General features: G+C 45.5%; 2 protein-coding genes and 1 pseudogene across 3 annotated transcripts; 1 reads left to right on the top strand and 2 right to left on the bottom strand.

The window, feature by feature from the left end:
- Positions 1-662: 662 nt before the first annotated feature.
- On the bottom strand, positions 663-2,310 carry LOC123076457 (uncharacterized protein At4g15970-like; annotated as a pseudogene).
- A 7,367-nt stretch (positions 2,311-9,677) lies between these two features.
- LOC123075258 (uncharacterized) lies at positions 9,678-10,832 on the top strand. The gene is made up of 3 exons (XM_044497913.1): positions 9,678-9,874; positions 9,964-10,028; positions 10,159-10,832. The coding sequence occupies exon 3, from the start codon at positions 10,202-10,204 to the stop codon at positions 10,682-10,684; it is 483 nt and encodes a 160-aa protein (XP_044353848.1). The 5' UTR covers positions 9,678-9,874; positions 9,964-10,028; positions 10,159-10,201; the 3' UTR covers positions 10,685-10,832.
- Positions 10,833-10,962: 130 nt separating this feature from the next.
- On the bottom strand, positions 10,963-13,530 carry LOC123075257 (protein TRACHEARY ELEMENT DIFFERENTIATION-RELATED 7A). Of its 2 annotated transcripts, none has more exons than XM_044497911.1 (4): positions 13,159-13,530; positions 11,724-11,795; positions 11,431-11,499; positions 10,963-11,338 (listed from the first exon to the last, which is right to left on the bottom strand). In XM_044497911.1, the coding sequence occupies exons 1-4, from the start codon at positions 13,447-13,449 to the stop codon at positions 11,135-11,137; spliced, it is 636 nt and encodes a 211-aa protein (XP_044353846.1). In that variant the 5' UTR covers positions 13,450-13,530; the 3' UTR covers positions 10,963-11,134. The 2 variants fall into 2 exon arrangements, with proteins under 2 accessions (XP_044353846.1, XP_044353847.1); XM_044497912.1 differs by having other exon boundaries at positions 11,431-11,496; positions 13,159-13,527.
- Between the last annotated feature and the right edge of the window lie 1,267 nt (positions 13,531-14,797).

Consider the following 14,797-nt stretch of genomic DNA (forward strand, 5'->3'; position numbering starts at 1 on the left):
AAAGTTAGAAGCCATAAACCTTGTCGTTATCTTGGCGGTCTGACAAACAATATAGATGTTGAGCATTTTTCAAATTTATAATGTTCATGTTATGAAACTGGAATGAAATATTGATGAAACTTTCCGAACCTATTTTTTATCGATAAAATTTCATATGGTTTTCAGTAACCTCATCGTGGTTTCATGATTTCATATAGTTTTGGTTCACGTTTTAGCGGGTTTCAAAATTTTGTATTTAAAACTTGAATAAAACATTCTGAAGTTATATTTTATCCATGCAGGTACCATAAGGTTTCCAACAACTTTCATTGTGGTTTCATGGGTTCATATGGTTTTGGTACGTACTTCGGTGGATTCAGTTTCAATGTAGTTTTTTACTAGCTAGTTTGAGTTTCACTCGGGTTTACGGCAAACCTTCTCTTAAAGTGTTTCACAAAACTAATGAAAACCTCGAACAAACCTTAGTGAAACATCAGTAAAACTGAGGCGTTATCGTGTAGTAAAACGGAAAGGACTTAATAACAATGGAAAACGCACCAAACTGAAGGGTCTTCATAGGGGCGTCAGGATGCGCGGGGAGGGGGAGGAGGAGGTAATTCTTGTTTGTTCTTTCTGCATCTGGAATGCTGGATTGTGTTCTGATAATACTCCATTTTCAGTAATTAGCATTTTCCCATCGATGCCTTGCACTTGGCGGGGAACGTCCACTTGAACTTGTCCGATGGTGTCTTGCTCGTGTAGTTCTTCCAAGGTCGTCTACCTTGTTCTCTAGCCCGATGCAGCAGTTGGCGTGCATCGTAGATACCTTGTCCATCTCTTCGTGGAACTGGCAGAAACCGCCAAAGATCACTGTATCAAGGAACACGAACTTGATCTGTAGGTCACCGGCTGCGAGCTCGGCCTTGATCTCGTTCAACACTCCTTGGTCATGGGCGGAGGGGAACCGCGACCTCGCTGCCAGCCAGCGACTTAGCATCTCCACCGTCCGGTTTGTCGACCTAATGTAGTAGAAGCCACCGTTTCCCACATTTTGTAGGTCCTCAGCATTGCCGTAGAAGCGGTCGGTCGACATGGCCACGTCGGCGTAAAGGCTGATGTGCCGGAACGGGTTGCGCAACCACATGACATCCACATCCTGCCAGCAATAATATTAACTGAAGATGCATAACCTAGACATAGATCGAGTGTGATATTTCACCCTTTGAAATGATAAAACGTAACACAACTGAGTAGAAAATAAATAATAAAATGTAATGAGAGAAAAAAGAGAATGCAATGTTTCTCAACAGTTTGTGAAATTGCTTTTTTTTTTGCGAGATCAATAATAGTTATTCCAATATGGTAGCGTTACAATCCTTTGGCAAGAGATCCTCAATACATGGGAGTCATCTAGCGAGCCACACAGCCGTAGCTCGCAAAGAGCGACTATACCTTGCCGGGCAATCTGCAACACTATTTTGAGACCTATGCACTTTCTGGGGAATAAACACTCTATCGATCATTAGAGACTTAACCTCTGCTACTAAATGACCATAAGCCGAACGATCTAAGCTAGAACTGGATAAACAAGAAAGGGCAGTACAAGCATCACACTGAACCATAACAGGTAGTTCTATATGTTGAAATTGTTAAAGGCATGCGAGGTAGCTTACGGTGGAGAGGTAGTTGTAGCCAAGCTGGAGGATACGTTGTGGGACCTCGAGCCTGGCCCAGAGGAGCTGGAGATAGCTCTTGGTCATGAAGCGGTTAGCGGAGCTAACGTTGGCGGAGGTGACCTCATGGAGGTAGCAGTGCGGGTGCACGGCCTGGCAAAGTGTCATGGCGCCGGGGTCGGCGGCGACGATGAGGGTGTGGTTGAGGAGGTGCGCGATCCCCTCGCCGTCGCGGAAGCTGCCGAGGAAGAGGTCGAGCAGGGAGCCTGGGCGCGCCCACGCCTCGTTCACCGCCGTGATGATCACCGTCCCGTCGTCCATGGCAACCTTTGGCAGCAGCTCAGTGAGTCCCGGGAATGCTTCCTCCTGCATGATGGAAATCGGTTAGTTTCTCAACCACTGTACATACAATACCATGCCATGCAACACACTGCGAATGAACTGCGCGACGTACCTTCTCGCCGTCCGAGCCGTCACCTGGGAGGTTAGTCGCATTGCTAGTAGTCAGCTGGTGAGTAGATCCATTCCCGAACTGGAAGTCCCGATCGGAGGCGAGGAAGAAGAGCATGAGGGTGGGGAGAAGGGCCCCGAGGAGGAACGAGACCGAGTGGCTGACGCCGCGCTGCTTTCCCAGGCCGGCCACCATGTCCATCGCCATGACCGAGTCGCTGTGGACTTGCAAGCCCAACTAGCCTGCATATATATACAGCCAGACATGGCGGACCTAGGCTGTTCCCTGCACGTCGCTCCCACCACGAACGCGAGCTGACACGGTCAAAAGCTCGTCACGCTCCAAAGGCTTCCATTTTTGTACTTCAAAAACACCAACTCTCGTCACTCCAGGTGAAAACAAACCTGCACGGCTGCACGCATGGACCAAAGAGCACGGTGTTTAATTTGGGTTGTTTCCCGAGTTGGCAATGGCAATGGCGCCATGGGGTATCTCGGCGACATTCTGACTTTCTGATGGCCACCATGGCGTATGTGCTGGCCACGATGATCAGAGGTGAGTTGGCAGCATGTGCTCGTGCGATAACAAAGACTGGCGCGGGAACCTGAATTTTCTAATGCGCGCTATACACTAGTTCATTTTTTGTTGTTGTTGAGAATGCACCAGTTCATTGTTGCTTGGAGACCTCAACGTATAAAGAAGTGTTGCAGCTCTACAGCGCTTGGAAAATGCAGAGTAAGTAAAATATCCATTTTGGACTTTAGCTATATGTATGTTGCCTGATTTTTAAATTTGGACCCGTCGATATTTCTTTTTACCGCTGATTGCTGCTTCAAGATGCATGCTCTTTAGTTTTTTCTGTTGTGTGTGCAGTCAGGTTTTGGGCCAAAAGGTTTTGCTGACCACTGTCTTGGGTCAGTAGATTCCTTATTCGGCTGAAGCCAGCTGCGCATTTCCTTATTGAGCTGTTTGTGTGCCTTTTTTCTTCTGTTTTATATTTTTTTAGTCGGCTATTTATGGGTATACTTGAAATGTTTTTATGGTATATTTGGGATATTGGGTGTGTATACACGCAAATACTAGATAATATGTGTATATATATTATATTAGAGTGCAAAAATTGCACTATTATATGAGTATTTCTTACATATTGAAAAAGTGCAATTTCAGTGCAAAGTTGTGCGCAAGTTTTTTTTATTTTATTTTATTTTAAAATTTTAATATCAATGCCACTAATACATTCTTCTTTAGAAAACTTTATTTTTATTTTGTGTTTATTTTTAATATATGAAACATCTTCTTGAATTATGTAAACATTTATTATATATTTATAAACCTTTTTTAAAGGGCACATACATTTTTTAAATACGTGACATTTTTTAATGTAACAAGCCCGTCAGGTTTTGGGCCGAAAGGATTTGACTGACCAATGTTTTGAGTTAGTCGATTCCTTACTGGGCTGAAACCCATTACGTGTTTTTTTTATTAGGCTGTTTGTATAGGTCTATTTTTAGTCGGTTTTTATGAGCATATTTGGGATGTTAAGTGAGTATAAAATTTACATGCAAAAACTATAAAATATGTGTATACGATACATTAGAGTACAAAAATTGCACTATTATATGTCTATTTCTTACATACTCAAAAAGTGCGATTTCATTGCAAAATTGTGTCCAAGTTTTTTTTACATTTTCTTTATTCTAAAAGTTTAATACGCCATTGATCCATTCTTCTGTAGAAAACTTTATTTTTACTTTTACTTTATGTATATTTCATTTTCTTTCTTCTTTAAGTGTAATACCAATGCCACTAATTCATTCATTATTAGGAAACTATTTCTTTTTTGAGATCTTCCACTATCATATGCTTATTCTTGCATATTTAAAAAAGCACACCTTTTGTGTATATTTTGTGTAAATATGTCATTATTTTGTTTCATTTTTAGGGGACAATTTTATATCTTCTTAAGGGGTAATACGAATGTTACTAATTCATTCTACCTTAGAAAACATTATAATTTTGATTTAGTTTTAATTCTTATTTAATTTTCTTTCTTCTTATATGGTAATACCAAAGATAAATTCATTAAAGCATAGGAAAAATTATTGTTTTAGTTTTCATTTCATTTTTTTCTTCTTAAAGGGTAATATAAAAGACACTACTTCATTCTTTCTTAGAAAAACTTCATTATTTTGATTTTATTTTACATTATTTCCTTTTTAATGGCAATACCAATGCCACTAATTCATTCCTTCTTAGGAGACTACCTTTGTTTTTGGAAAATCCCAATATTACATGCTTATTCTTGTATATTAAAAAAACATGTAGACCAGGAGAGGCATGTAGAAACTCCGAAGACCACAAAAACCGGTAGAATTCGGACAGATCCCCCGGAAACCTAAACATAATAGATCCTGGAAGACCCGCCAGGGAAAAAGATCCACACGCCCTTCACTAGCGATGAGCACACCAACGAAATGGGGATAGGACGGGAAAACCTTATTCCTACAAAGGGATGGCACTGTTGTCTCACTTCCTTATCCAAAATCCTAAGACAACCAAAAACTTGTCGCCGCCCAGGACCCCGTCGCACAACCCCCTTCTTCAATGACCCGGCCAGGTCGGGCCTCCGCCAAAGGTAGCCAACGCGTCGGAGCTAAGCCACCAGCCCGGACCAGACGACAATGCACACACAACAACCAACCCTCGCCATATTGCGCACCCCACTAGGGCACCACATCTCCGAAGGACCTCCCCGCCACTGTCGGCGCTTGGCGGACTTTGTCTGGCGGTGCACCATGGCGGCGACATGAGAAGAGGTGATGGAAGTTTTCTTGTGAAGGGACTGAAAAAGAAGCAATAATTAAACATGTGGCAACACAAAGGTATATTCACCTTACAGAGAATGAGGGTAACCTTGTTTCTAATGTTTGTTAGAGTTGGATGTAACAAGTGGCGCGTAGTGGGATGCAGAGTAGTTTTTAAGAATTTTTTGCCTAGTGCAGCACACGGGCTTTTGTACTAGTTGAAATCTCTAAAAAAATATTTAGAAACGGAGGGAGTTTTGCTATAGTTATTTTCCAAAGAAAGATAGGCGTGGGTCCCCTTGGGCGGCCGAGTTGGGATTCGGTCCAGCCCCACTCGGCCCAGAGCACCCCTGTATACTGACTAAGCCGGCCCCGCTCTCATCTCCCCTGCACTCTGTCTCCTTCTCCTGCCACGATTTACTTTGGAGTTTGACGATTTGCCACTCATAATTGCTTTTTTGCCATTCCTTACTTGAGACTTGGAAGATTTGCCCCTGTCCACGGGATAAACCGAGATTGCCCCTGCCCCCACCCCATTGACCACTCACGGGTCACGAAACAGCGGCGACTAGATCACAGAGCGCTCTGCTCCATCTCCATCGGGGGCACGTTGCTCCATGGCTGACCTCCAAATCCCTCCGCCCCGCCCTGCTACCTCCCGATTGACAGGTATACAAGACACGGGAGAGAAGCTCACTCCCCATCTCCCTCCCCCGCCCCATGCCCCAGCCACAAGCTTCTCGTCACCGGCAGTGCCGCCGACCTCATATCCCTCCAACTTGCCAACATAACCAGTACCCAATGCCCCCGTCGCGCGCGCCTCCGAGCTGTGGGCTACCCGATGCCAGAGCCCACCCTCCCTGTCCTTCGCGCGCCTCCGACAAGGGAGGCTTCCCGTGCTCCCTGCACAAGACCGGAGGGGCACCTAGGGCCCTTGCCGTGACGAGACCAGCATGGCGTGGTGGTTAGCCACGCACTTGAGGCGGGCCGAGGTAGCAAGTTCGATCCCCGCGGGGCGACCTTCAGGCGAGCCACCGGATGGAGGCCTGGAGCGGCGCCCTAGGCCCTCCCCGTGGTGCGTCCGCCCGGCATCTGGTACTCCGGCGGCGCGGCCGACGGCCTGGAGGAGAGCAGCCGGCCATCAGAGAGGGCGGCGGCGGCGACCACGAATGGGTTCATCCCCTCCTGATTTGATTTCAATCGTTGAATCGGCTGGGTGCACTGGTCAATCTAGCATAAAGGGTATTTTGGTCCACTATTTTATGCATATATTATGTCAATGATTTGCAAGTATTGTTTTTGTATGAAAAAATGGCAAAAAATCAAAATGCAAAAAAAAAAAAAGGTGGCAACAGATCAATAACAATGTAAGGAGCGGAAATTGAATTCTGAGCACGGGCTCAGATGCTCCCGATATCCCAGGCATCCCTTTACCTCGAGATCGCAGCACTAGGCAGTATTTCTCTCCCGTATATCTGCGTATTTGCTGAGAAATAAAAACAGGCCCACCTCATTTATTGCTGTTTGTTGGGGAAGCACCGTCCCGGTCCATAGAAAACGCTAACGGCCCTGATGTTTTCCTGGGCCTTGCTGTACAGGCTTTCCACCTCAGCCGGCTTACTTCGTCTTCCCCACACCAAGTTTCATCTGTGGATTCCGAGGGGAGTCAAAACTTAATCCTAGCTCAGGTCTAATTGCCCCTCAAGAAAAAAACCTCAGGTCTAATTCACCTAAAAAAAGCTCAGGTCTAATCACACTGCAAAATTCGTTATGAGCACTCATTCGGGATTCAAGATGCAAGTGGAAGTTTGCTATGTGTCCGCCATCTTTGGCACCGTCTGCAAGCGCTAATTGCAAGATTAACAACCTCCGCGTCCGTGAGTTCATTGCCTGCTGTGCCAGGTTGCTTTGTAGGTATAGAATAATTGTTGCTATGCAACTAGCTGTCCGCTGCTATGCAACCGATAAATAGTCTTGCCACTGAATAATTTTGTTGGCAAACTTTTTTATAAACTGAACAACAAACATCTGTCAGGAAAGCCCAGTATGCAGTATTGCTTAGTCTGTACTGTATTGATTTTACAAGCTAATATGGTCAACGGAGAACAAAACATTGCAAGCGCCTCCCGGTAGCACCATGATCAACTTTGCATACTAGTTGCTATACACATCAAGATTTTACTGTGAATAGTTATTCTAGGCATAGAAGCTGAACACAGTTATTCTAAACACATATTTTACTTTGAATAATTATTCTAAACACATATTGCCAAAAGTACAGATCTTCAACACTTCAGAATATTAAATACATGAAATGAGCATTGAAAATTCAGAATTTCTCATCTGAGTTCCTCTTTCTTGACGCCTCTTCATCTCTGCTTCTTGGTTCTGCACACGAACTCCAGTTTTGAGGTATCGATCCTCCTAATTAATTAAGCCATCAAAGTACCGGAAGAAAAGCCATTAGCTTGATTGGAACCGGCTGGAACTTGCACATCAATTTTGTTAAGGGACAAGAGCCATGAATACATGCATTATCACAGGAATTGGAAAACCTGTTCAGAACAACGTCAAACTAATATTAACCTGAATTACTCTAGGATAAGATATTCAGCACAAGAGATGCAATGGACACAAATCGTTTTCCCTACAACTGTTTCAGGCGCATCCCAGGTGGCAATGCGCTGCGCAAGGCCTTCCGCGATAGCTATCTTCACATGTTTGATCTTCAGACATATCAGCAATCATTATGATAACCTAAGATAATCAACATAATTCATATCTGTGAGATTACCAACAGAGAATTGGAAGTAAAAGACTAACCGTTTGGTTATCAGTTCACAATGTGGATTTACCTTGTTGCGTATGTTTGCCGAGATCAACCTTTAAGTTCTTAAGTACAATGGCTGCTGCACCATCATCCTCATGGATCATCCCAAGAAGTAAGTGTTTTAAGAAAATATAATGTGCAGTAGCAGCAATAGCAACAAAGAATAGATAACAAAAAGAAGTCGTAATGCTTAACAATCCACTAAAGATATTCTATGACGAGGAAATACAGTTGACCATAATGTACTTCGGATCTATGAAATGTTTTATCACAGCTCATTTTCTTGATTGCGAACAGAATTGGGCCATCACTGGAATCAACCGCATTGTTATTTCGGTTCAGTTTGGCTGAGTGACAAAAATTCTGACTTAAATTTGACTGAACCAGCGTTGGATGAAATTTGTGTGCTATTTTAATTCTGCTCAAATTCACGTTCACTTAAATATTTTGCCGCAATGCCATTTTGACCGAAATATATATATATATATATATATATATATATATATATATATATATATATATATATATATTCTTATTCTTATGCCTACTAAATGATATGCAATTTTGGTGAAATTTTATGGAAATGAGAACCATATGTCTAGACAAAACAGTCCCTAAAAAATGTTTGTGCTGATAAATTGATGTGCATCAGCATTTAAATTGACTGAATCAGGAACCGTCGACAAGTTGTAAACATTAGTATTGAGACATCGGTATATATTGACTAAATTAGGAACTGTCGATGGGCATCGAGTTTTATCAGGCGGAGCACTGCCCAGCCGTAGCATGTAACGAGTGAACAACTAAATCATTTTGCTTAGGACTACAGCAAAAAAATCCATTGCTGGACACTCACCCACACAAAAAGGAATGAACAGCAAAAGCAAATTTTCACAACCATAGATGAGCGACAACAGTTGGTTTAATTGAAGCGTCTAAACAATTAAATTTATATGCACGTAGCCCCAACAAAATTTTCTCACCTACTAATGCGAATCAGTGGTGAAAATTATCAACAGTTAGTCACCTCTTCGTCTATCCTGGAGCTTTGGGATTCACCTTCCCGGTGGACCGCGTTGAGTGCATAGGCGAAGTGTTCTTCCTCATCTGGCCTGGCATCCACTTCTCTGCGGGCTACGGCCGCCGACCCCCTGGGCGCAGCCTCACGTGTAGTTCGACTCCTCCGCTACGACCTGATCCTCTCCGACTCGCGGCAGCACAGCAGGGGGAACCCGATCTGGATGCTCCAGGTTGTCGGCAAATTCGGGGGAACCTGGAATCGAAGCAACTCCGAAACTATATCAACGCAGTAAAAATCGCGACGAAACTATGCCCCAAACTCGTAAAAAAAATGGCATCGACGACAGTGAAGAGCTGGTTCCACACCTGTTGACCGGATCTAGCAGGAACTCCAATCCATTGGCCTCCATGGATTCGTCACCGGTAGAATCAGCCGCCATTTCAAATCAAACTCCCGGCGAGCCATGAGGCAGCCTCCACCAGAACCATCTACAACCTTAATTTAATTTCCGGCTACGGGCCTCAAGAGCACAACTGCGTGCTTCCCCCGGGAGCCTAGACGGCTTGGTTTGGTTTCTCATCCACTTGCCTTACTAACGACGAACTGGTCCATGGCTCAGCTCCCCAAGACGACGTTCTGCTCCTAGGCTCAGCACACCGCCGTAACGGACACAGCCCACGCAACGTACGAACTGGGCCCACAGCCACCACTGTGCACGCCCGTATAGCAGGTGTATTCCGCTTTTCGGTCGAACCAGCTCTGACACATCTGCCCCTCTTTTCCCAATCCCAACGCATCAACCAACGAACAAGATATCAGGTGCAGCTGAGCTCGAGCATCGAATTGCCGCTTCCTGTAAGGGGTGGCAAATTATCAAAGTGAAAAGTAAGTGGTGGCAAAAAATAAAAATAAAAACCCTTCTCCCCCGATTTTCTTCCGCCCCCCGACGTTCGCCGGCCGTCTCCGGCACCGCCCTCCACTGGCGCGGCTCTGCTCCGGCATCCTCCGTCGAATTCCCAGCTTTGCTATGCCCTTCCGGCCCCACCCGAGGCTCCGGCGGCAATCCTAGGTCCCTTGGGTCCCCGTCCCGGCGACGCGTCTCTGCCTCTTCGTGTGAGTCTTTTGTTCAATTCCTTCCGGTTAATACCAGATTTCATGCTTGAACCCAGATCTACTGAACTAGTACCTTCTCCCTTGGCCAGGACAAGCCAACAAGGAAGGGAGCAAACCAGGAAAGCAGATCGGCGACGGCGAGCGCAGTTGCTGGGTACGTGCCTTCTCTTTCTCCGAGTCCTACTACTTCCATCGGTATTGAATCCGACTCGGTGCAGATGTTCAGAGCATAAGTACGAGTTTCGAGGCGCCTGATTTGATTTTTCACCTCACCACATCAACAGAAAATCATCGACAACCACTATTGATTACGCCGCCGCCGCTAGTATGGGAGCGTCGCAGCCCAACAAAGAAGATGAGGGGAAGACTATGACTGTGGACAAGGAGATGAAGAAGATTTTCCGGGTGCCGCAGGACAGGCTGGATTATTACCTTTCCTTCAAAGCGAGCCCTGTTGGGCAGAGTCAGGCTCTACGGGATCCTTCGGCCGCCGCCGAGTTGGACAAAATCATTGTACAAATCCAGGCCGAGCAGGAGAAGATGAGACGAGAGTACGAGGCCAAGGGCTACGCCACATTTGAAGCAGATGTCGCCGGCGACGAGGAAGAGGAAGATGCAGCAGCAGGCGCAATAGCTCCTTGTATTATTCAGCAAGGAGAGGAGAAAGAGGAAGATACAACATCTCCTTGTATTACTCCGCAAGGAGACCAGGATCTAGCAGCTCCTTGGTTTATTCCACATAGGGGCCGAAGAAGGTTTCGCCCAGGGGTCGTCAAGCAAGCAGGAGGCGTTAAGAAAGTAATAATTTAGATTAAACTTTTCAAGCAAGCAGCTTGCTGCTTGGGAGCAGTATTCATTGCTCAACTGTATTGTAATGTTCGTACTATTTCATAAAAGGCAGCGTATCAGGTGCAAACTCAATTTCGATGCTAGTCTGAAAACTTCATTGGGTGTCGGATCATGCGTGTATACACAACTGAGATGCTCAAGAATTGTTCCCATTCAAAAAACCGACTATCACAGCACGGTTTAGTTGGTTGCTGAAAAAATGTTTGATGTCATCTGTCACAACAAAGATAGAACATAGGTTTGCCATATCAAATGTATTTCTTCCTTGAAACTTGTTCTAAACTCCACCTGCGTGTTGGCATGTTGGTGTTTCTACTACTACGTTCATTGTTATTTTTACCACAACCAACTAATATCACCAGTGGGAAAATGCAAGCACGATTTTACAGCCCTCCACAGCATCAATCACTTCTAAACACAAGAAAAGAACGGGTAAGTGCAACTGGCATCACCAACGAGAATCATGTCTATGGTATAGCAGCCCAATGTTGTGTTTAGAGAGTCTGCTCTCATCAGGCCCCATAGCACCACTGAGCCTTTCTCATCATCCTCATCACTGAGTTCAGCTTCAATTGCTTCTTTCGTTTGTGTAAATGCTTCTGTTAGCTTCTCCATCTGGAAAAGTGAAACACCGTAAGTGAAAAACAAGGATAGAAAACTATCTGAGTTCTTTGATTGTTAACATGCAGCTACCCAAGGATCCTCACCCGATGGTGAACCGTGGGCGGTGGCAGTGGTGGAAGGTCAAGAGGTAGGGGGGTGGCACTGGTCAACTGCTGTGACAAGAAAAAATCACCTCGAATGAGTAAGATGAAGCATGTGATGGATGTATAATGTGCATGCGTTTGAAAGTACAGGAAAAGCGGTGGGCAAGAGTAGAGCAGCGGACAACACATATGCTTGCAATAGTCAAAGGTTATATGATCAACATTATTGCGCATCCAGCGTGTCATATGTCCGGGCAAAAGTATCGCATGAAGAGAGAGGAGACTGCACTTACGTCGAGGGGCGGTGGCAGCAGGACGCGACCAAGAGGCACAGTGGGTGCTACAGTGGGTGGCAGCAGGACACTCTGCAAATTGAAATGTGATCAGCAAATATACATGCTAAAACAAGTTTTGCAACATGCATACAGTAACAGAAATGGTTCAACCATTCAAGAGAGTTTTGAAGCGCATCAAAATCTTATAATCCATGCCTAAAAGTACTACGTGAATCTAAAAACACATCATTGAATTATTATCAATAACATTTTAACTATATACATAGCACTAAATCAACAACAAGCTATTCCAAATAAAAGATCCACCACATAAAATTAGCAGTTATCCACGTGATTGCTAATGTACCTAATGATAATAATTTCAAGCTTCATGATTTCCTCTCAGAATAATGCATTTTTAGTGCACAACAAAGATGTTTGCAGTCAGAAGCTCTATAAATAGTGTAAGTACAATCAACAAATACAAATTTCAAATCCAACTTCAGTTTGCATTGCATCAGAAGATTTAAAACAAATTATTGTTGGTGCTAATTGGAGTTGATTACAAGGTGTTCTACATGAAAACTCGGACGCGCATGCTCCTTGTATCACATTGACATCTGGCCCTTCATCCTAATTAATTAATGTTCTTTTTATTCGCTTGGGTATTCAGTGAAATAGGTAATAGCATGTAAGTACATATTGCAACATTTCTGTACCCCATGTGATCTGAGTCTGTGACACATAGCTCAGATTTACGACAAGCTAATTAATGTCCTGTACCTCCTCCTGGTCTAAAGGCGCAAACACATGGACCGCGCACTGAATCAAGAAGTCGCTCAAGATCCCCGTCCTGGCGAGACCACCAACAGACTACTTTGAAGCATAAGCCCATACAATAGATTATACATGCATGTAGGCCAAGTCGTCCCAGTCATCAGAAATCAATCTTCTAGGACTGAATCAATAATCATAGCTTTGAAGCATAAGCCCATACTACAGATTCTAAGACTAGCTAATCCTAAATCTGTACCTCTAATTAACTAGTATTTGGTTGTGCCCAATGTAACCCTCGAATTTAAAAGTCTGATCACCAGCACTATGTTTATCCTTATTCTCTATGCTGAATGACATTCACACGAATCAACTTTGCTGTCCATTTATAAATATTGGCCTCTACAAACATTGTCTCAAATAGTGCGTAGTCACATTAATATCGGCCGACCCCAACTGCAAACATCCCTGGCACAAACTGGCACAAATACCTGCAATTGAATCTGACTCTCCTAAGATCAAGTTGATGCCTTCCTTCAACAATTAATGTCCCCTCCCCCGCACCCCCTGCTTTTGCGATCAATTATCCATCTGATCCTGCCCCCGATGAACATACAGTTCAACAAGGCACGCACGAGCTACATGATGTGCATATCTCGAGGGAGGCTGCCGAACTTACCGATGGGGGCGGTGGAGGTAGGAGGCCAGAGGAAGGGGGCGCGGTCGGCGCTGCAGAGGATGATGGAGGGAGGCGGCTGGACGGAGGGCCCGTGGTCGCGGCCGTTGGTGACGGCGGGAGAGGCCCGCGCGGAGGAGGGGCGGGGGTGGCCGCTGCTGGCGGTGGCGGCGGTAGGATCCCGGGCGGCGGAGAGGCGGGGGAGGCCGCTGCGGGTGGAGGGAGCCGCGCGAACTTCTTCCGGCGGGGGCGGTAGCCGACGGGGAAGCCGCGGGGCTTCCGAGGTTTCTCCATGGAAGCGAGGCGGCCGGAGAGGCGAAATTTTGGAGTAGAAGGGCGCGAGGCCGAGGGAGACGGTGTTAACGGCGCTCTCTGCCGGGCCCGCTGTCAGCGGAAGCCTAGTTTGATGGTTTCCCCTGCAGCACCTGCTCGGCGTTATGTCTGTGAAGTCCCGTTAAAAGTTGAATCATTCCGATTTCGGCTGAGAAAAAATGGAAGGCGGTGGGATCTGAAACCCCCGGCCCGGCCCGGCCCGGCCCAGTTTTGAAAGGAATCTCTCATAGCCCACGAGCCCCAAAGCTCAAATTTAGGACCATTTAGGACAAAGTTGAATAGAGAAAGATGGTTAGAGGAACATCAGACCATCGAATACTCAAGGGGATAGCAAGGAGTGGCTTTTAATATGGAAACTTGAGGTCCCATCGAAGCTTAGGGTCTTCATATGGAGGTTAGCAAGGCATTCTGTACCGTCGGGCGAAGTCCTGCATCGGCGGAATATGGCCACTACGGGTGCATGTATGTTGTGCGGGGTTCACGACACATGGAGGCATGCTTTGTTGAATTGCCCGGTATCTTGAAGCACTTGTGCGCTGTCTGCTGAAGGCATCCTTGATCAACTGAGTGTTCGTCGGGAGGAAGATGCAAGGGAGTGGATCTTTGCTATGAAAGCAGCGTTGTTATTGGAGGAATTCATAAAATTTGTAGTGACATTATGGGCCATTTGGGGAGCTCGAAGGAAGGCAATTTATGAGGGTATCTTCAAGACGCCTCATGCTATACATGGCTTTGTGTTATCGTATCTGTCGGAGATACAAGTGCTTACTCCAAGAAGGCCAACCACGACGACCACAAATGCATGTCCGACAAGATGGTTGGCCCCTCCAGATCATCATGTGAAGCTCAATGTTGATGCAGCAGTAGGAGGGGGGGGCAAGTATGGTGCTGTGGGAACCATTTGCAAAAATCAGATGGGCAGCTTTCTTGGAGCTTCGGTGTGCGTGTACACCAATATATGTGATCCAGCAACTCTTGAAGCTTTGGCTATTAGAGAAGGGCTAGCCCTAGCCGGGGATTTGAACGAGAACCGAGTGCATATTGCATCGGACTGCAAAGGGGTAGTGGAAGAGGTCTACAAAGGTAGTGGTGCCACCTATGGAGCCATCATCCAGGAGATTAAGTTACAGTTTTCTTCTTTTACTTCATGTAATTTAGTCCACGAATTTAGGAGTTCAAATGTTGAGTCTCACAATTTAGCGAAGCATGCTTTGAAAATAGGAGCTGGCCGCCATGTTTGGTTAGGCCAGCCCGATCGATTGCCTTTCGTCCCTGTAATGGCGGTGACGGTTTGAATAAAAGCTATATA

This window comes from Triticum aestivum, chromosome 3D (genome assembly GCF_018294505.1).
Source record: "Triticum aestivum cultivar Chinese Spring chromosome 3D, IWGSC CS RefSeq v2.1, whole genome shotgun sequence".
Lineage (NCBI taxonomy): Eukaryota > Viridiplantae > Streptophyta > Magnoliopsida > Poales > Poaceae > Triticum > Triticum aestivum.